This window comes from Lepus europaeus, chromosome 21 (assembly GCF_033115175.1).
Source record: "Lepus europaeus isolate LE1 chromosome 21, mLepTim1.pri, whole genome shotgun sequence".
NCBI classification, from domain to species: Eukaryota; Metazoa; Chordata; class Mammalia; order Lagomorpha; family Leporidae; genus Lepus; species Lepus europaeus.
This window is the reverse complement of record NC_084847.1, coordinates 53,802,165-53,822,206: the sequence shown is the minus strand read 5'-3', so window position 1 is coordinate 53,822,206 and position 20,042 is coordinate 53,802,165. Positions and strand designations below refer to the sequence as shown.

The window sequence follows — 20,042 nt, the reverse complement described above, 5'->3', positions numbered from 1 at the left end:
GAATACGTGCCATGTTGCATTTACTAATTTTTTAAAAAGATTTATTTGAAAGAGTTACACAGAGAAGGAGAGGCAGAGAGAGAGGTCTTCCATCTGCTGGTTCACTCCCCAATTGGCCAGAGCTGCACCGATCAGAAGCCAGGAGCTTCTTCAGGGTCTCCCACGCGGGTGCAGGGGCCCAAGGACTTGAGCCATCTTCTTCTGCTTTCCCAGGCCATAGCAGAGAGCTGGATCTGAAGTGGAGCAGCCAGGACTTGAACCGGTGCCCATATGGGAAGCTGGCACTGCAGGTAGTGGCCTCACCCACTGCACCACAGTGCCAGCCCCATGCATTTACTAATTCTTAATAGAGGAGTTCAAAACCCACTAAAATTCACTTGGAAGACTTAAACAGATCAGAAAATAATTTCTGAGTGCACATGACAGTGTGTTATAGGATAGACTTTGCTTGGGGCCACAAAACCAGCGCATCCTTTAGGAGTAAGCTGCAGTCGGTGGTAGAAGCTGTGCATTTGCTCCCATCCTTCAGGATGTGGCGGCATTAGAGGTGAACTGTGATGTCTGTGTCCTAGTGAGAGCACCTGTGCAATTCAGTAGGAAAAAAAACTGCGTTGTACTTTTATCTGAAGGTGTTAAATGTTCCTCTGCCCTGGAGCACACCAGTGGGTGTCTTGTGTACCACCTGGTGTGTACACACTCCACCTCAGTGATGAGCGTGGCACCACCTTTGTGTACAGACGGGGCTGTGGGTGCTTCTCAGCAGCACCCCCACCTGCTTAGGTCAGCAAGGCCTCTTCCTGGCTTGATGTGTGACGCCAAGCCAGGCTTTTCAGGTGACTGGCAGTGCTGTGTATTCCGTGAGCTTCACACTAATACTTCTCATGTTTTAAAACGGATGTTTTTAAGTGTTTGTGAATCATTTCCAGTAAGATCTTTTCTTCTGAACTACAAAGTACAGAGATTTCTTTGCAAATTGCTGAGAAAGTCTTACAGTTATGGGTAAGTCACCCCTTCTTTTGAACCCCAGGCAGTAGTGACCTTGGTGGTTACAGGGTGAGAGAAGAGTTTGTGCCTGGATGACACAGGAGGCAGGGGCAGGATGGGGGAAAGTTTCTTTTCACCTGTAGACTTTGTTTTAAAGCTTTCTTTATGGAAAGGCAGAGAGATCTTCCATCCACTCTTGTCCTCTCTGCTGCCCAGCAGCCAGCTGGGACACATCCAGGCCTCAGTGTCCGCGGGAGCAAAAAGGAGAGGAGAGTGTGCCCACCGATGAAGTCAGTGACGGTGAAAAAGGAGCAGTGGGGCTAGGGCCGGGTTCAGATCAAAGGGTCCTGGGACAGGAGGAACCTTGAGGGGGAGGGAAGCAGACGGGGTGGAGGTGGCTCTGGAAAAGGCATGGAGGGAACGATTAGAAGAAGGAAGAAACAGAAGGGAAGTCCGCCCCTGCACGCTTCACCCCAAGATGGCTAATGTCACTGTCTCTGCTGAAATCAGATCTTGCTGTAAGTCTCATAGCCTGTGGCTAACTGCTCTGAGCCGTGGTCTCCTCCTCTGTGGTGAGAGAAAGAGAGGAACCTGCAGATGCTGGATCGGCTGGATCCACTGTATATCCTCCCTATGGGGTCGCCCAACCGGAACTTCTCTCGGCCCCCGTTGGTGGCTCCGTTGAAATCCCCTTCTCCTTCTGGTATCCCTGGAAGTTGGCCAAGAATCCCCACCCGACTATAGTCTGGAAAAGAGGCCACTTCCACGGGGAGGTTATCTACAACCACACCCAGCCTTTCAGCCACAAGGATTACAGGAATCGGCTCTTCCTGAACTGGACACAGGGGCAGCAGAACGGCTCCCTCAGGATCTCGAATCTGCGGCTCAAGGACGGCTCCACATACTTCTGCCGAGTGGGGCTGAACACACAGACAGACGGCTGGCAGGTGTGGCAGGCCCTCCAGGGAACCTTGCTCATCATCACTCCTGGTGAGTCCAGCTGCCCTCCCTGGCAGTCTCTAAGTGCACCCCTGCCTGGCCTTGGTGACCACTGGTGTCCTCCCCCTCGGGCTCCACACCTGACCCTTCCCTCAACGTCCTCCCCCTGCTCCTGGGCCCTGTCCAGGCCTTTGCCAGCTTTCTCTTTCCATAATTATCTCCAGCCCTAAACTCTCTCTCCCTCACAAGTCCCTCCCTCTCTACCCCTGTCCTTGGGCCTCAGCCCCTGTCAGACTCCCAGTTCTCGTCCCTTCTTGCTCCTCATTGAAGCTCCATCTCTGCCTGCCCTGAACCCCACCCTGCATCCTGCAGGGGCAGCTCCCTTCACTTGCCCATGTCCATGTATGGGCACCATGTCTTGGTGCTTGTGCCTCCTGCCAGGCCTGGTTTGAAATCGAGGACATAAAAGTAGCTGAATGGCCGGCACCGTGGCTCACTAGGCTACTCCTCCGCCTTGTGGCGCCGGCACACCAGGTTCTAGTCCCGGTCAGGGCGCCGGATTCTGTCCCGGTTGCCCCTCTTCCAAGCCAGCTCTCTGCTGTGGCCCGGGAGTGCAGTGGAGGATGGCCCAAGTGCTTGAGTCCTGCACCCCATGGGAGACCAGGAGAAGCACCTGGCTCCCAGCTTTGGATCAGTGCGATGCGCTGGCCGTAGTGGCCACTGGAGGAAGGTGAACCAATGGCAAAAAGGAAGACCTTTCTCTCTCTCTCTCTGTCCACTCTGCCTGTCAAAAAAAAAAAAGTAGCTGAAGCATACACTGCCTCCACGGAACTGAGCTGGTGGAGGGACACATTTTAAGGGTCAATGGCCTCATTTGGTAAGGGCTGTGATTACATGAGAAGTAGATAGGGAGAACTTCCCCAATGCAGTGACAAAAATTCTCAATAGAAGGTAGTTCAGTGGGAAGGGTGGTGTGAAGTCACTGGCCTTCAAGGTGGAAGAAACCATTCCTAGAACCGGAGGAGGAAACAGGAGAGAGGCTCCTGCCATTCATACCGAGGAGCCTCTGGTCCCAGACAAGGTGTAGCTGCAAAATTACAGCTACAGTTCCTGCTGTGGTAGAGGGGCTGGAGGTGGGCAGGCACTTAAGTCTAAGGCAGTGGTGCTGTGCATGGAGAGAATGGATCAGATCCTACAAAAGTTTTGTGAGGGCTGTGGAATAGTAGGCTAAGCCTCTGCCTGCAGCACCAGATTCCCACACGGGCGCCAGTTCAAGTCTTGGCTGCTCCTCTTCCTATCCAGCTCTCTGCTGATTGCCTGGGAAGGCAGAAGATGGCCCAAGTGCTTGGGCCCCTGCACTCGTGTGGGAGACCTGGATGGAGTTCCTGGTTCTGGATCAGCCCAGCTCCAGCCATTGTGGCTATTTGGGGAGTGAAGCAATGGATGGAAGATCTTGCTCTTTCCTGCCTCTCTGTAATTCTGCCTTTCAAATAAATTTTTTTAGAAAGAAATCTACCCTTAAAACTATACAGCATTACTTACTAGAAGAAGTTAAGATACAAAAAGACTTTCAATGAAAGCATATTGCTAAGATAACCATACTACATCTAGGATGTACACACTCAACCCCTGTCAAAATGGCATTTTTTGCATGAATAAAATTAAGATTAAATATTAAGACTCTAAAACACCAAGACAGTTTTGAGAAAGAATAAACTAGATGGAAGACCTGCACTTCCTGATTTCAAAACCAGTTACAAAGCTACAGTAATCTCAACAAAATGGCACCTACCAATGATAGAAGTGCAGAGAGCAAGCCTCGCATCTGCAGTCCAGTGATTTCCACAGGGTGCCAAGAGCACTCAGAACAGTCTCTCTAGTGGACAGTGTGGTGAAAACATGCAAAAGAATGTAGATCCTCACCCCACGTTCAGAAATTAACTCCAATGGATTAAAGATCTAAACGAAAGCCTCAAATCCATAAAACTTGAGGACCACATGAGGGAAAGCTTTAAGACACTAGATTTAGCAATAATTCCTTAGGTAAGATACTAAAACCAAAAACTAGACAAATCAGACTTACTACATTTGGGCATTTTGCTTATCAAATGACAAAGATCAGCTTTGGAATAGGAGAAAACACTTGTAAATCATTTAAGGAGCTTAATACCCAGGAAATATAAAATTCCTACAACTTGGGGCCAGTGCTGTGGCACAGTGGGTACAGCTGCCACCTGCAGTGCCAGCATCCCACATGGGCGCCAGTTAAAGTCCTGGATGCTTCACTTTTGTTCCAGCTCTCTGCTATGGCCTGGGAAAGCAGGAGAAGATGGCCCAAATCCTTGGGCCCCTGCACCCATGTGGGAGACCACAAAGCAGCTCCTAGTTTCAGATTAGCACAGCTCTAGTCATTGCGGCCAATTGGGGAGTGAGCCAGTGCATGGAAGATCTCTTTCCACCTCTGTTCCTTTGTGTAACTCTTTCAAATATATTAAAATTCCTACAACTCAATAAAATCCAATTTAAAAGTGGGAAAAGGATTAGAAAAGGCATTCCTACAAAGATGTACAAATGGCTAACAAACATATAAAAAAGGATACTCCACAGCACAAACCATCAGTGAAATGGCAGATCCAAAGTATAAGTAGTTAGGACAACTGCTATAAAAACAAAAGGAAACAGAAAACATGTGTTGAGAGGATGTGAAAAAATTGGAGCCCATGTGCACTGTTGGTAGATACAGAAAATGGTATAATCACCGTGGAAAACAATGGAGGAGCCCTTCCTCCCCCTCAAAAATTAGAACTGTATGATCTAGCAATCCCACTTCAGCAGTTACATCCAAAGAACAAGGTATCCTCACAGCATTATTCAGTACAGATAAAAGGCAGGACAAACAATGTCCACGCCCCATAAATGGATGGGCCCATGTGTTCTATCCATATAGCATATTATTCACCAGGAGTGGACACATTCTGGCACAGGGCACAACACAGATGAAGCTAATGGAAATCAGTCACAAGCAATCGCTGATTCCACACGCATGAGGCGTCTACAGTAGTCAAATGCACAGAAGCAGAGAGTAGAATGGTAGGTGCCAGAGGCTACGGAAAAGAAGGAGCTGTGACTTCACAGGGACAGAGTTTCAGTTGTACAAGACGAAAGAATTCTGCAGCTGGAATATACACACAGATTATGCATAAATTATGAACTGTACATATAGAAACAACTAAGGTATATTTCATGTCCCATTGAAAATAATTTAAAAAAAATACCAAGTTTCAGTGGTACAGCAAACTGGGAAGAAAGCTGCAGTGTGAAAAACGGCAGTTTCATATTTCAGCATTCTTAAGCCCAGTGTTTTAAAGAAATCAGTTGCAGGGCCTGGATGAGGAGTGGGAGTGGAGGGGCTTGACTTGGGGGAGTGGCAAGTGCTGTGGTCAGAGGCTGTCTTTGTGCATGAGGAGAGCCCCGAGATGAGGATGGAGGTAGAAAGGACACCCACGTGGCAGAGGCCAAATCTTTGGAAACGTCAGACTCTGAGCAGGACGTGGAGGGGACTGGGGACTGGATAGACAGCATGGGTTTCAGGAGACAGGACCAGCTGGGGGGTGGCATCAGAACATCATGGAGGGACACAGAAGCCTGAGTGACAGAAAAGCCAACTGCATGTGTGCAAACCCCACGCAGAGGGAGAGCACAGGGGCTGCTTCTGCAGGGCACCGGGAGGGGGCAGGGAGGACATGTGTGGTCTGGCTTCAGAGTGCCCACTGGGTACCAGCTGCTCCCAGCTACACTGCTGCCCTGGCACCTCTGAGCAGTCTCAGGGCGGGACACGGCAGGGAAGGCAGGTGGAGTGGCCATACGTGTGACATTGATGCGCGCTTGGTCCTCCCACAGGTCGGCCGGCCACAGTCAAAACCCCAGCCAGGTGAGTGCTTGGACTCCTAGGGGCGGGTGGGGTGGGTCCTGGTTTGAGAAACAGGGAGCTAGCAGCCTTGTACAAAGCCCCCAACGTGATTCACAGCCCGTCTCGAGGCCCCAAACTCACCAGGTCCGTGTCCTCCTCTCCCTCGGACAAGCCGGGCTGTTGACCTCCTCAGCCTCCGTCCTGCTGTCTCTCTCCGTCTCAGAACCTCTTCCCAGATGCAGCGCTCTTCCACGTGTCCCTCTTCTTTCTTGCTCTCTGCCCAGGCTGTCCTTTGCCCACGGTGCACCCCACAGGGGACCCGTGTATGCTCTGCCTGCGGTTCCTCTGAGCCTGTCTTTTCTCTAAAGCACCAGCAGTCTCTGCCTCCCTGCCCTCTGCCAGCCCCACCTCTCCCATCCTCCTCACCTGCACCTCTCCTTTTTCTCCTGCCCCTTCCTGCCATCACCGTATTTTCCCTGCTGGAAGCCCCTCTCCCTGCTGTGTCTTTCCAGCTGTCTCCTCCGGCCCTTTTCCGCGCGGGAACCAGGCTGAGTCCCTGCCCAGAGAACCTGGTGTCATTCCCCCATCTTTGCCGAGGCAGGGCTCACAGAGGCAGAGAACAGGGGTTGACCCTTCCTTCCTCTGCCTCCCTTCTGTATCTCCCCACTACCAGCAGCTGCCCCCAGAATATCCACCTCCAGTCAGCACTGGGGGACCTCTGCCAGGCCACCCCACAAACTGCCTCGATTCCTCCTCCAGGCAGCCTCCTTCTGAAAGCCCCAAACCATGGCACTCACCCTGAGGCCAGGCCAGGCTGCAGGATGCCTGCAAGGACAGCCAGGCCCTGTATGTGTCTCACCTCTGCTCTGCCCAGACTACCTAGTCCCGCTCTCCTACCCCCATACAGGGAACACTTACAACACACTGAGGAGAAATATGAGAATATTGGGAATAAAGGTAAGTCCTTACCCCTGGCCTTCCTTAGTGTCTGCCCTCAGCCCTTCCTTCCTCCCCAAACACCTCCCCACATGGGTGCCCCTCTCAACACTGTCCCCATTACCCTTCCTCACCCCAGCCCTCCTGTGTGATCCCGACCTAGCAGGAAGGTGCTCGGTGCTTCCTGAGCCCTTTGAGTGCTAGGGCCCTGCCCATCTCTCCACCGTGGCTGTCACACCACACGATCACCACACTCCTTATTTCTTTTCTAGGATAGCAAACAGACCCTTCCGTTCTCCTAAATAAGCAGCTCAGAATCGAGTCTGAAGGAATTCAAGTGAAGCTTGGAGAAAGTGGGGCAAAGAACATTGAGGGCCTGTGGTGTAGACTGAGCATCCATTGAATCTCATTGAATCACTGCATTAAGAAAGGGACGGGGCCAACATTGTGACGTTCAGATCCCAACTGCTCAACTTCCCGTCGAGCTCCGTGCTAATGCTGCTAGGAAAGCAGAGGAAGATGGCCCAAGTACCTGGATTCCTGCGCCCACATGGGAGACCCAGTGGAAGTTCCTGGCTCCTGGCTTGGCCTGGCCAACTCCAGCTACTGAGGCCATTTAGGAAGTGAACCACTAGATGGAAGATCACTCTGTCTCTCTCCCCCTCCCTCCCTCTGTAACTCAGCCTGTCAAATAAAGAAAAGAAAAAGAGGATAGAGCCACTTCTAACCCCCTTCTCTTTCGGTTCTCACCAGGATGCCAGCATCACCCCCCTTGACTTTTGCTATGGTATCACTGTGTCCCCTCCAAAGCTCAGTGTACAAATTTAATCTCCACTATGCTGGTATTAAGATGGGAACTTCTCTCCCTCATGAATAGCTCTGTGCCTTATGAAAGGGCTGGAGGGAACTAGCTTCAGCCCCTTCTTGCTTGTGTGCCCTGTAAGGAACAGCCACAAGGCATCCACTGGGAAACAAAAGACCAGGAACTCATCAGAACCCCAATCACCAGCAACTTGACCTTGAACTTCTAGACCCCAGAACTATGAGAAGTAAATAACTGCTCTAACTCTCACCTCAGAATCAGCCCTCAAGGCTTCCTGATCTGGCTGAAAAGCCTGTGGGAGCATTTCAGGTGCGGAAAGCCAAGACACTGTGGCAAAAAATGTCCTACATGAAGGCCCTCTGTACATGAGACCCCAGTGGAAAGAAGCGGCCATCAAAGGAGGTACTTTCCTCTAAAGGGAGGAGAGAACTTCCACTTTGACTCTGGCCTTGTCTAAGCACTGACAGAGTTTGTGGATTCAAAAGGCTTCTATAGCTTAGGCAGCTCATGTCAAGAGCCTTGGGCGGTCACTGACATCGTACATGAGTGTTGGTAAATTAACAACAGGAGTCACTGTGCACTAACTGCCCATGCAGGACCTCTGTCCTCAATGAATTGTATTATGAGAGGTAACTGTAAAACTGCTTCTCAGCTTTTTAATTTGTGTGTGTGCACACTGTTGAAATATTTACTTAGTATAGAGTTGGTCTTCTGTGCACAAAGTTAATTGAAAATGAATCTTAATGAAGCATGAGACTGGGAAGGAAGAGGGGAGAGAGGAGAAGGGGTGGGAGGGTGGTATGTTTGGAAGAATCACTATATTCCTGAAGTGTACATATGAAATTTGTATTCCTTAAAAAAATAAAGTAAAATAAACTACAATAAAAAATATATTCTTTATGAATTACCCAGTGTCAGGTATTTTGTTACATCGCAAGTGAATGGAGACACCCTCTACAGCTCAACCTCACTGGTAGCACCTTCCTGTCACCTTCCCAGTGGGAGCCTTGGTGAGAGGACCCTACAGCTCTGTGTTCAAGGCTTAATCCATGGGAAAACCTCTTGACCTGCATCAGGACTGAAAGGTCACCTCCTTGGAGGAAACCACACTTCCAGTGGGGAGGATCAGAGCTGCCACTGATAAAAGGACACAGAGATGACCTGGTAGCCAGCAGGTGTCGGAGGCCACAGAGGAACTGAGACAAACAACCACCCCTCCTCTTCTCGCCACTTCCTAGCCCTTGCCCACAAAAATATATGCCCAGAGAACTTGCCCGAACATCTAAGGAGAAATGACACCACCTTCAACTCGGTCTCTCCCACCAAAAATAAACTCTAATACAGTCACACCAAGACCCCTCCTCCAGAACTTTCCTTCAGCAACTGCCTCAGGCCACAGTGCACAAATCCCCAGACACTGCTAGCCTTCCCAGAACCCAAGGCCTGCCCTGGCTCTGACCCTAGTAACAACCGGCAAGTACGGTGTCCAGTGCTCCTCATGTGTCACCTCACTGAGGCACCACGAGAAAGCCCAGGCAGATGCTGTGCTCACCAGGGGCATGGAAACTAGAACCAGATGGTTCTTCCCCACCTGCTCCTCATTCTCACGCTGCATTTCTTCATTCCATTCCCCAGAAATGTTTACTGAGTTCCTATAGGGTACCAGGCACCATGCTACATGCTGGGATTAGAGAGAGCAAGACAAGTCTTGGTTTTAAGAGGAGGGATGGCAACGAACCATCAGCATTAGTGTTGTTAAAAAGAAAAAAAATCAGGACGTTCTGAGAAGGAGCGATGGGGCATCCCTGAGTAGATGCTTAGGAAATAAGGAAGTTAATACCTCAACGTGAGCAGGGAGCCCTTTGGCTCTCTGAGCAGCACCATGGCGGCTGGCAAGAACAAGCACATTGCCAAAGGTGGCAAAGTGGTGGCCAAGAAGAAAGCGGTTGGTCCATTTTCTAAGAAACAGCTGAATGATGAGAAAGTTGGTGCCTCATCCAAGATAAGCAATACAGGGGAAATACCAGTCACAAGCACTCAAGTAACCTCAGCCACGTGGGCTGGCCTGAGGGGTCATGTGTTGGAATGAGTCTTGCCAATTCACAGAATGATGAAGATGCATTTAGAAAAGTCAAGAAATGGCCGGATTAACCTCATGGCACGATCTCACCTGTGACAACAGGAGTTCCATGGTCAACATACAAGCACATGATGACTGAAGCTCACGTTCATATCAAGAACATAGGTGGCTTTCTCTCTTCTGTGTTCATTTTACTAAAGGAGAGTGAGAGGTAGGTAGGTGAGAGAGAGAGAGAGAGAGGGAAACTCACTAGATACAGAAGAATTCTACACTCGACACACCTCCAACAGGTCCACCAAATTGGGAAGACGATGACTCGGGAGGTACAAATATCATGAAAGAAATTAGCAATAAAGTGCCTGAAGACAACACTGGAAAAGACCCAGAGAAGGCTTGCTCCTGTACATTTCCCATCTATGATGAGGACACAGCTGCTAAACTTGAACAGGCTCATAGATATAAACTGCCAGTTCAAGAATTTGTGTAGAATTCAGATTTTTTATGGTAACACATAAAAAGCCCTATCTGTCAGGGAATAAAAGACCAGTGAGTTGTCTGGGCAGACTGTGGGGAGACCATTCCAGGTAGGGAAAGCCATGCGCAAAGGCCCTGTGTTTGAAACAAGAGGAGCAAAGGAGAGAGTTCTGGGAAACAAGATGAGAACAGTAGGCAGGGCCACAGAAGAATCTGGATTTTATTACACAGGCAGTAGCCACACTTTGTGAGTTCCAAGCAGAGCAGTAATGATGTGATTCCTATCATAAAAGGCTCCCTTTGGAGCTAGGTAGAGAAGGCTTGTGTTGGGATAGAGATGGTGATGGATGAGGGAGAAGAGTGTGGAAGCTGCTGCAACAACCCAGCAGCAAGTAGAGTATCTGAGCTTAGGACCCTGGAGTGCAGAGTGGAAGAACCAGGTGGCTTAAAAGGAGGTTTTGGAAACAGCACTGCTCCTGGCCATGGGGAGAGAGGGTAAGGATACGCCCAAGGGTGGCCCGGGATTTGGCCTGCATATTTAGGTAAAGGGAGCTGCGTTCCCAAAGTTGGAAGATGGAGGAAGGACTGTGTTTTGGGGATGGGGCAAACAGCAGAGGGGCCAATACAAGAGTTTGAGCAGAGAGGCTGAGACACCAGAGGGGCCAGGCATGAGGCTGCCTCCTCAGTGCCCAGGAGGATCTGAAAGGAGGGCCAAGGTCTGTGTGCACAGTGCTCCCGAGAGAAACCCAAGTTCTAAGTCCACGGAGAGAGAGATACCCAGGGTTTATGGATCCACAGGTCACTGTCAGTTCTCCCCAGCAGATGCACTCATTCAAAGCATCCTGGATCAAGGGCAGGCATTTGGTGTAGTGGCTCAGATGACGCTTGGGATGCCACATCCCATGTAGAAGACCCCGGGTTCAAGTCCTGGATCCAGTTTCCATCCAGCTTCTGGCTAATGCACACAGTGGGAAGCAGCAGGTGATGACTCAAACAAGTGAGTGCTGTCCTGCAAGTGGGAGGCCCAGATGGAGTCCTAGGAGCCTGGCTTTGTCCTGGCACAGCCCTCCCTGGCTGCTGGGAGCATTTAGGGGAATGAAGGAGCCAATGGGAACACTCGCTCTCCACTTCCCTACACCCCGCCCCCTTGCCTGTCAAATAATTAAATAAAAACATTCTTGATCAAAACACCAGCAGGCTTCTTTGTAGAAACCGAGCAGCTGGTATTAAAATGATAAAAGTTGTCCAGCCCTGAGAGGGGCCTTTCTCCCCTCTTCTGTGGCTTTGGAGAAAGGAACGTGGGAAATACAAGGGTTCTTGAAGCCCGCGTAGAAAGCACCAGACTAAACCAGACTAAAACCAGAGCATTTTTTACATACTTTGAGGTAGGGAAGCACTGTTTAATCGCGTGCACACTGACTACAGACAAGAGGGGCTGGGTAGCATGACAGTTGAGAACTGTGTTGTATAATTATCAGGCACTTACCGTCAACTGAGAATCTAATATACTGATAAACTCTATAACAAAAAGAGGGGCTGGCTAACGTGAAGTGGGCAAGTCTGGGATGGGAAGGCCAGTCGTAAGGGGCAGTGAACGTTCCTTCTGGATCAGTTGGGGTCACCCAAAAACAGGGTGGGAGTGGCCATGCTGGTCAGCAGTGCTGGGGCTTCAACAGAAACAGTCTTTTGGTTGTCTCCTTGAAGCTGCTCACTCTCCTTATCTCCTCTACTGGACCAAACAGGACTGTGCTCCCCAACACAGTGTGTTAACTCCCAAGTGGCATGTTGGCAGTTTATGGCTCGATGCTAGGATGGATGAAGACACTTGATCTAATGAGGGGGACTCAGAGGTGGGACCACTGCGAGGTCCCTGGAGCTTGCCCTTGGCAGAGTTCTCACCTGCGGGGTGCTTACATAAGCCTAGTCTGGCTAGCTTCTCTCTGCTTCCTGGCTCGCTGTGGGGTCATTCCTGTGCACAGCGCCACCACTGCCAGCTCCACCAGATGCCAAACTGATGGGACCGCCCGATCCTGAATTGTGAGCTTCCAAACTGTTAGCCTACAAGGACCTCTCAAACCTCCTGACAAACTCCCCTCAGGTATTCTGGGTACAGTAATGAAAAACCAAGACATCAATGGCCCCAGAGTGCAAGCCCCAGATCAGCCCTCGGGCTGGGCAGCCACGCTCTCCAGCCCCTCCCAGCACAGCCCAGGGGGCCCTTGTCTTCTCTGCTGCCCAACACTCCAGCCCAGACACATTCAGCCCCAAGGCTCCAGGCCTCAGCATCCCCAGGAGCAAAAAGGAGAGGACAGTGCGCCCACCAGTGAAGTCGGTGATGCTGAAAAAGAGGCAGTGGGGCTTAGGGCTGGGCTCAGATCAGAGTCCTGTGACAGGAGGAATCTTGGGGAGGGGAGGGACGCAGGCACCAAGCAGGGCCAGAGGATCAGAGAGGGAAGAAACAGAGAAGGGAAGTCGCTCTGCACACTTCACCCCAAGACAGCTGACACCACTTCCTCTGGGCGCCCCCAGACACCTCAGCAAACCCATACTCCTGGGGAGGAGGTGGGCAGAGCCTCCTGCAGGGTCAGCTCTGTGGGTCACCGAGGCCCCCAGGCCTCCACCTCTCACCTGGCAGCAGTTGCATGCCCTGAGTTGGCCATATTTAGTGACGATCCCCTGGACTCTTTGCTGCTCTGTCCAAGGCAAGTCCCAGGTTATCCAGGGTTCTCACCGCTGGGGAGGGGAGCTCACAGGGAGCTGACAGAGATACAGCTTTCTGTGGTCTAACCCCCAAACCAGATACTGTCCACTCGATAGTGAGGCTCAGAGCCTGCTGGGCAGCCAGGCTGAAGCGCCTCAGTTGGGAGGAAGGCTCTCAGTGACTCCACAGGACTGGACTCTGAGTCTCACGGTCTGAAGCAAAGCTGCTCTGAGCTTTTGTCTCCCGCAGATGCATTGCCCATTCTGGGGGTTACTCTACAGCTGTGGGGCTGCCCTCACCTTGGTCTTTAAATCTGGGGAAAGATGGACTCTGAACAAGGAGGTACAAGCAGTGAGAGGAGTTAGCTGGGCCTTTGTTCTGCTGGGTTCTACAGGGGGAGGAAGAAGATCAAGCCGGACACCCAGGTGCTGGGGTTGAGGACTGCGACCCCCACCATCTTCTCCTCACCTGGGAGCCGCATCTGAGGGCACAGCGGGGCAGAGACTGCACCTGCCTGAGAACCTGCACTGGTCCTGGGCAGCCCCCTCCCCTAGGATGAGACGGGAACAGACACTCAAGCACCAGAGGACAGCTGAGGTGCGGGAGGGCACTGATGGACTAAGTGACAAACGGCAGAGAGTCAGAGGCAGAGAGGTAGAGGGAGAGCCAGCAAGAGACGGCCCCAGCCATGCTGAGGAAGTGAGCTGGGCAGGGGTTGAGCTGGGAGAAGGGGGTCCCCAGCCAGCCACGGTCAGCACCAGGCCTCTCAGCGGAAGATGGGGCTGGATGTCCTTAGACAGGGCTGTCTTGGCCCTGACCACAAGGGAGGCCCTTGTGCAAGACTGGAAAAGAAGAAGCCAGATGCATGAAGGAAGTGCTGGCTTCCCTACGTGGGGGTGTGGGGAGGAACCCCCTCCCCAGCCGCCGCCTCGGTTCCCAGAGGAGCCTGTCCTCACTCCCTGGCGTGCTCTATACAACTCCCCGTCCCATACATCCTCCCAAAGGCCCTTCCGCAGGGCCCCTCCCCTGCCTGTCCTTCGCTGCTGCAGGATATCGGCCATGGCTGGGGTCCTACCGCACTCCCTGTTGCTGCTGCTGTCGCTACTGTCAGTGCTCCTTCAAAGTGGTAAGCGCCAGGGACTGCCCTGGAGGGCTCTGCCCTAACCAGAGGAGGGGGTCTGGGGGAGAAGATGGCTGGGCCTCTGGAGAGGGGCTGCTGGAGGCGGCGCCAGGCCTCCCAGCCCAACCGACTGGGTAGGTCCACTCCAACCCTTCCTCTCCTGCCCCCCCAGCCTGGAGAGGGGCACAGCAGGCAGGGGTCAGGCCTGCCATCTGTCTCATGACTGCCCAGGGACGAAGGTGCCGGCAGGCCTGGGGTTGGCCTGTCTCCTACAGCCACTTCAGTGTCTCTCCTCTGCTCCTCTCCTCTAGGGAACTCGGCTGGATCCACTGTATACCCCCCCTATGGGGTCGCCCAACCAGAACTTCTCTCGGCCCCCATTGGTGGCTCTGTTGAAATCCCCTTCTCCTTCTGGTATCCCTGGAAGTTGGCCAAGAATTCCCACCCGACTATAGCCTGGAGAAGAGGAAACTTCCACGGGGAAGTTATCTACAACCACACCCAGCCTTTCAGCCACAAGGATTACAGGAATCAGCTCTTCCTGAACTGGACACAGGGGCAGCAGAACGGCTCCCTCAGGATCTCGAATCTGCGGCTCAGGGACAGCTCCACATACTTCTGCCGAGTGGGGCTGAACACACAGACACACGGCTGGCAGGTGTGGCAGGCCCTCCAGGGAACCTCGCTCATCATCACCACTCCTGGTGAGTCCAGCTGCCCTCCCTGGCAGTCTCTAAGTGCACCCCTGCCTGGCCTTGGTGACCACTGGTGTCCTCCCCCTCGGCCCCACACCTGACCCTTCCCTCAACGTCATCCCCCTGCTCCTGGGCCCTGTCCAGGCCTTTGCCAGCTTTCTCTTTCCATAATTATCTCCAGCCCTAAACTCTCTCTCCCTCACAAGTCCCTCCCTCTCTGCCCCTGTCCTTGGGCCTCAGCCCCTGTCAGACTCCCAGTTCTCGTCCCTTCTTGCTCCTCACTGAAGCTCCATCTCTGCCTGCCCTGAACCCCACCCTGCATCCTGCAGGGGCAGCTCCCTTCACTTGCCCATGTCCATGTATGGGCACCATGTCTTGTCTCCCCATAGCCATCAGCTCAACCCAGAACACCCGGTACATGCCCAATGGGTGGAGGCAGAGCTGTCCAGTGCTCAGCTGACACCCCATCACCTGGTTGTCCAGTCTCCCCATTTTCTGTGCTCCCCAGAACACATCCCTCATCTCTCCCCTCTCTCGTCTCCCTCTTCTCTGCCTCCAGCCTCTTTACCTTCCTTGCCTCACACTGGCCATTATCCCCATCTCCACTCTGATCTGTTCTGAAACAGCGGCTGCAGCCTACAGAAGGCCAGAGGCCTGGGTTAAGTAACTGTCTGCAATCGCCATGACCCTACCATAACAGGAGGCACTGCTTGTATCTTCATTTTACTGACAGGGAAGCTGAGGCTAGCAGATCTGAACAGCGGCCCAAAGTCTTGCTAGTGGGACAGATGGGACTCGAGAGACCACTTCCCTGCAGTGGCTCCTCTCTTGATTACCAGTTCTTTGGCTTCGTCTGTGGAGCTGTTCATACTGTTTGCCTTGATCTACTTTGGACTTAACAAGGAAATGCATCACTACTTAGTAGGGGCGTCAGAACCCTAGCTTTATCTGTCTGTGAAGTCTGGGAAGTGGGTCTCTCTCAGAGGTGATAATAGGATACACTGTAGAAAACGAGGTCAGCTATGTGGGTTTGCGTTTTGTGATCACTTGTACTGCTGATGGTAAACAACGTCCGTGATAAGTACCTCCTTCCTTCTGGGATCCACACTCACTGCCTCCCGCTGGTAAAGCCCTGAGCAAGACAGCCATGATTTATCTTTCTTGCCACATAAGGAAATACACAGAAGGAACAGGAAACACAGATTGTTATTCTTCTTAATCTCTTCTTCCTTACTTAAGTCCTCCTTGCATTTCTCATTTTCTGCATCAGAATAACTTTTTTCATCAATATTTTATTCAATTAATTGAACGTGCCATCCCGTGTGCCTCTGCTCAGGTATTTTAAAGTAATGAAAACAGACTACTACACATGCTTCACAAACACAGAGCTCTTAGGAATTCAATATACAATAGCAAAATTGGGAAATTCCATGAAAGAATTTGAAGATAATATTTGTAGAAACGTCACAGAAGGTAGAAGAGAAAATGCCAAAGGGTTAGCAACTGTGTAGGGGAGTAGATAACAACTCTTCCCCCTCAAAAAAAGATATATCCACATCCCAATCCCTACACCTGTGACCATCACCTTATGGGGCAAGAGAGTAGATATTACCTTATTTGATAATAGACGGAATTGAATTAAGGATCTTGCAATGAGATTATCCATGAGTAGCTGGGCTGTCCTTAAATGTATTCTCAGTTGTCCTTATAAGAGAGAGTGAGATGACACAGATGGAAGAGGAGGCTTGTGACCACAGAGGCAGACACTGCAACAATGACATCACAAGTTGAGGGATGCCTGTGACCACCTGCCAGAAAGAACCAAGAACAGATTCTCCTCCAGAGCCTCCAGAGGGAACAATACCCTGCTGCCCCTTGAGCATAGACTTCTGGCCTCCAGAACTGTGTGAGAACCAAATTCTGCTATTTTACGTCACCCAGATTGTGGTAATTTTTATAACTGCCATAGGGAAGCAATACAAAAACTATAATGAGAAGGATTAAGAGTCAAAGTGATCAGTTTCAATTCATAATTGATCATAATGATAGGAATTAGTGTCAAAGTGATCACATAAACCACACTAGTGTCTGCTAATGCTAACTGACAGAATTAAAAAGGAGAGAACAATACAACCTGGGAAGCAGGATACACAGCAGACTCATAGAATGGTAGATGTCCTAAACAGCACTCTGGCCTCAGAATCAGCCCTAACGCATTCGGACCCAGCTGAAGAACCCATGAGAGTATTTTAGGCATGGAAAGCCAAGACACTCTGGGGGGAAAAAAAAAAAACTAAATGAAAAATCTCTGCGAGTAAGATCCCAGCGGAAAGAATGAGCCATCAAAGGAGGTACGTCTCTCTGAAGGAAGGAGAGAACTTCCACTTTGACTATGACCTTGTCTAAATAAGACTGGAGTTGGCAAACTCAAAAGGCTTCCATAGCCTTGGCAACTCATGACAAGAGCCTAGGGTGATTACTGATGCCATAAACAAGAGTGTCAATTTGTTAAGTCAACAACAGGAGTCACTGTGCACTTACTCCTCATGTAGGATCTCTGTCCTTAATGTGTTCTACTATGTGAATTAATGCTATAACTAGTACTCAAACAGTACTTTACACTTTGTGTTTCTGTGTGGGTGCAAACTGTTGAAATCTTTACTTAATATATACTAAATTGACCTTTTGTATATAAAGATAATTGAAAATTAAAAAAAAAAAAAAAACAGGCTACTCCCATGTTAGTTCCCTGATTGGTTCAGGTAGCCTGCCACGTTAGCATGCACTTTCAGTTCTTTGATTGGTTCACATAGCATGCCTAATCAGCACAGGCTTTCAGTTCACTGGTTGTTAACCCTGCCTTCAGATTTGCTGTCATCCTTGTCTTCTGATTGGTTGCTCTTCCGCTGATTGGTTAAATCTGGATCCAAATTTCAGAAAGGCACCAATCAGAGAGACCCACTTTGTATAAAAGAGCCAGCACTAGCAAGCTTCTTTGGTAGCTCCTCTCGGAGTCCCCATCCAGACCTTTGTTGCAGAATAAGACTCACGTTGCTTACTAGTAAAAAACTATAATGAGAGATAAGAACATTAGAGGATCCAACCTCTGAATGATTGGTGTTCCAGAAACAGAAGAAAGATCTTGGGGAAGAAAACAGAGAAACAATGGCAAAAGTTTTCCAAAACAAGCCCAAACAGATGGACAAAAACACAATGACCTGTTCAGCAACACAAAATTCAGAAACACTGGGGGGACAAAAAGAATATTCTATAAATTGCAAGAAGCACAAAGGGAAGCTGGAAAACAATGGCTGAATGCCTTGAAATTACCAGGGAAAGGGGCCGGTGCTGTGGTGTAGCAGGTGAAGCTGCTGCCTGCAGTGCTGGCATCCCATATGCGCAATGGTTCAAGTCTTGGCTGCTCCACTTCTGATCCAGCTCTCTGCTATAGCCTAGAATGCAGTGGAAGATGGCCCAAGTCCTTGTTCCCCTACACCTGCGTGGGAGACCCAGAAGAAGCTCCTGGCTTCAGATTGGCTCAGCTCTGGCCATTGTGATCATTTGGGGAGTGAACCAGCGGATGAAAGACCTCTCTTTCTCTGACTAACTCTGCCTTTCAAATAAAATAAATCTTAAAAAAAAAAATCAAGAAATTCCTAGGGAAAAACATTTCATTCCTTTGCTTAACAAATATTTTGACTGTGCCAAGTGCTAATCTGGAAAACAGCCATTAAAAAAAAAAAAAAAAAAAACAGGGGTGATGTTTGCCTGCTGGTTCAGATGCCTATTGGAATGCCCACACTCCATCAGATGTGCCTGGGTTTCAGTCCCAGCTCTGATCCCAGTTCCAGTGTCCTACTAATGCAGAGCCTGGAGGGCAGCAGCTAGCTGATGGCTCAGGTAGTTGGGTCCCTACCATTGACATCTGGAGACCCAGATTAAGTTCCTAGTTCCCAGATGCAAAAGAGGCCGATCCCCAACCTTCTGGGCATTTAGGGAATAACCCGGCAGATGGGAATTCTGTCTCTCTTTGTACCTCTTGAGTAGGTTTTTTTAAAAATGTAGGCAGTGATGGAACTTACTTTGTGGTGTGGGGAAAGGATAAATAAGCAAATGCACAACGTCTATGTCCAAAGCAGAGAAAAATGAGGCAGATAGGAAGCTGCTGAGGATGTCACTTTGAGACTGATTAGGGAACACCTTGGTGCTCACAGGAAGAGCCAACAGGAAATGGTCATGCAGACGGGGCAACTAGGGAGAACCTGGAGTAAGGCACAGTGTGGGAAACCAGCTGGGGATGGTGGTTAATCCTGAGACTATGAACTGACCTCAGGAGCAAGGGGAGGGAATTCAGAGAGGGTAGCAATGTGTAGGAGGGTAGCAGAGGAGCCCTAGCCTCTGCAGAGACACAGTCAACACAGCCACCTTGAGGGCCTGGGGTGGAATACCCTGACCCACTCTCTACTCACTTCCATCTCCTGTTGGTGGCTCCCAATGGCCTTTGCGTGGGAAATCAGAGAGCAAGAGAGCCCATGGGTGGAGTCTACCAGGCTGACCTCCAAAGGCACAAAGCAGGGTGGAGAGCAGTTGTGGAAATGTTATCTGGAGAAGTCAGCACAAAGACCCAACCCAGCTACAGATCTGTAGGAACTGGGGCTAGAGGGGCATGGCCGGGAGGACATTCTGGTAAAACAGGACAAGTGTGGCAGAAGCAGAGTGGAGGAACAGAGGCTGACAAGAGGTGAGGTCAGAGCCAGCAGTGGGGGCAGATGCTGTGCAGCTTGAAAGCCATGGGGAGACCTCTCTGACTTTTACTCTGAGAACAATGCAAGCTAGTAAGGGTTTCCTGCTGAGGCTTGAGATCTTACACTTTAAAAAAAAAAAAGATTATTTTTTACTTGAAAGGCAGAGTTACAGAGAGAAGGAGACAGAGAGGTATTCCATCCACTAGATCACTCCCCAAATGGCCACAACAGCCAGGGCTGGGCCAGGCTGAAGCCAGCAGCTTCTTCCAGGTCTCCCACATGGGTGCAGGGGCCCAAGGAGTTGGGCCATCTTCCGCTGCTTTCCTAGGAGCATTGGCAGGGAGCTGGATTCGAAGTGGAACAGCCAGAACTGGACCCAGTGTCCCTATGGGATGCCAGCACTGCAGATGGCAGCTTACCCACTGCACCAGCCCCTGAGTGACACTTTAAAAGGCTCCCTCTGGCTGTTGTGTGGAGAATAAGACTCTAAGAGGGTCAGAAGCAGGGAGACCAGAGAGATGGAATGCACCTGGGTTTGAAAGCAGAGCAGCCAGGATTTGCAGATGGATTGGATGTGGGATGAGAAATAGAGCAGAATCGAGGATGACTCCAATGACTTTGGCCTGAGCACCTGA

General features: G+C 50.6%; 1 protein-coding gene across 1 annotated transcript in view; it reads left to right on the top strand.

Annotated features, from left to right (window-relative positions):
• The first annotated feature begins 1,269 nt into the window (after window positions 1-1,269).
• LOC133750551 (paired immunoglobulin-like type 2 receptor alpha) overlaps window positions 1,270-20,042 on the top strand; it is a 35,955-nt gene continuing 17,182 nt past the window's right edge. Inside the window, exons 1-2 of the mRNA XM_062180122.1 lie at window positions 1,270-1,298; window positions 1,562-1,974. Coding sequence (XP_062036106.1) covers window positions 1,270-1,298; window positions 1,562-1,974 — 442 coding nt within the window. The remainder of the gene's footprint in view (window positions 1,299-1,561; window positions 1,975-20,042) is intronic.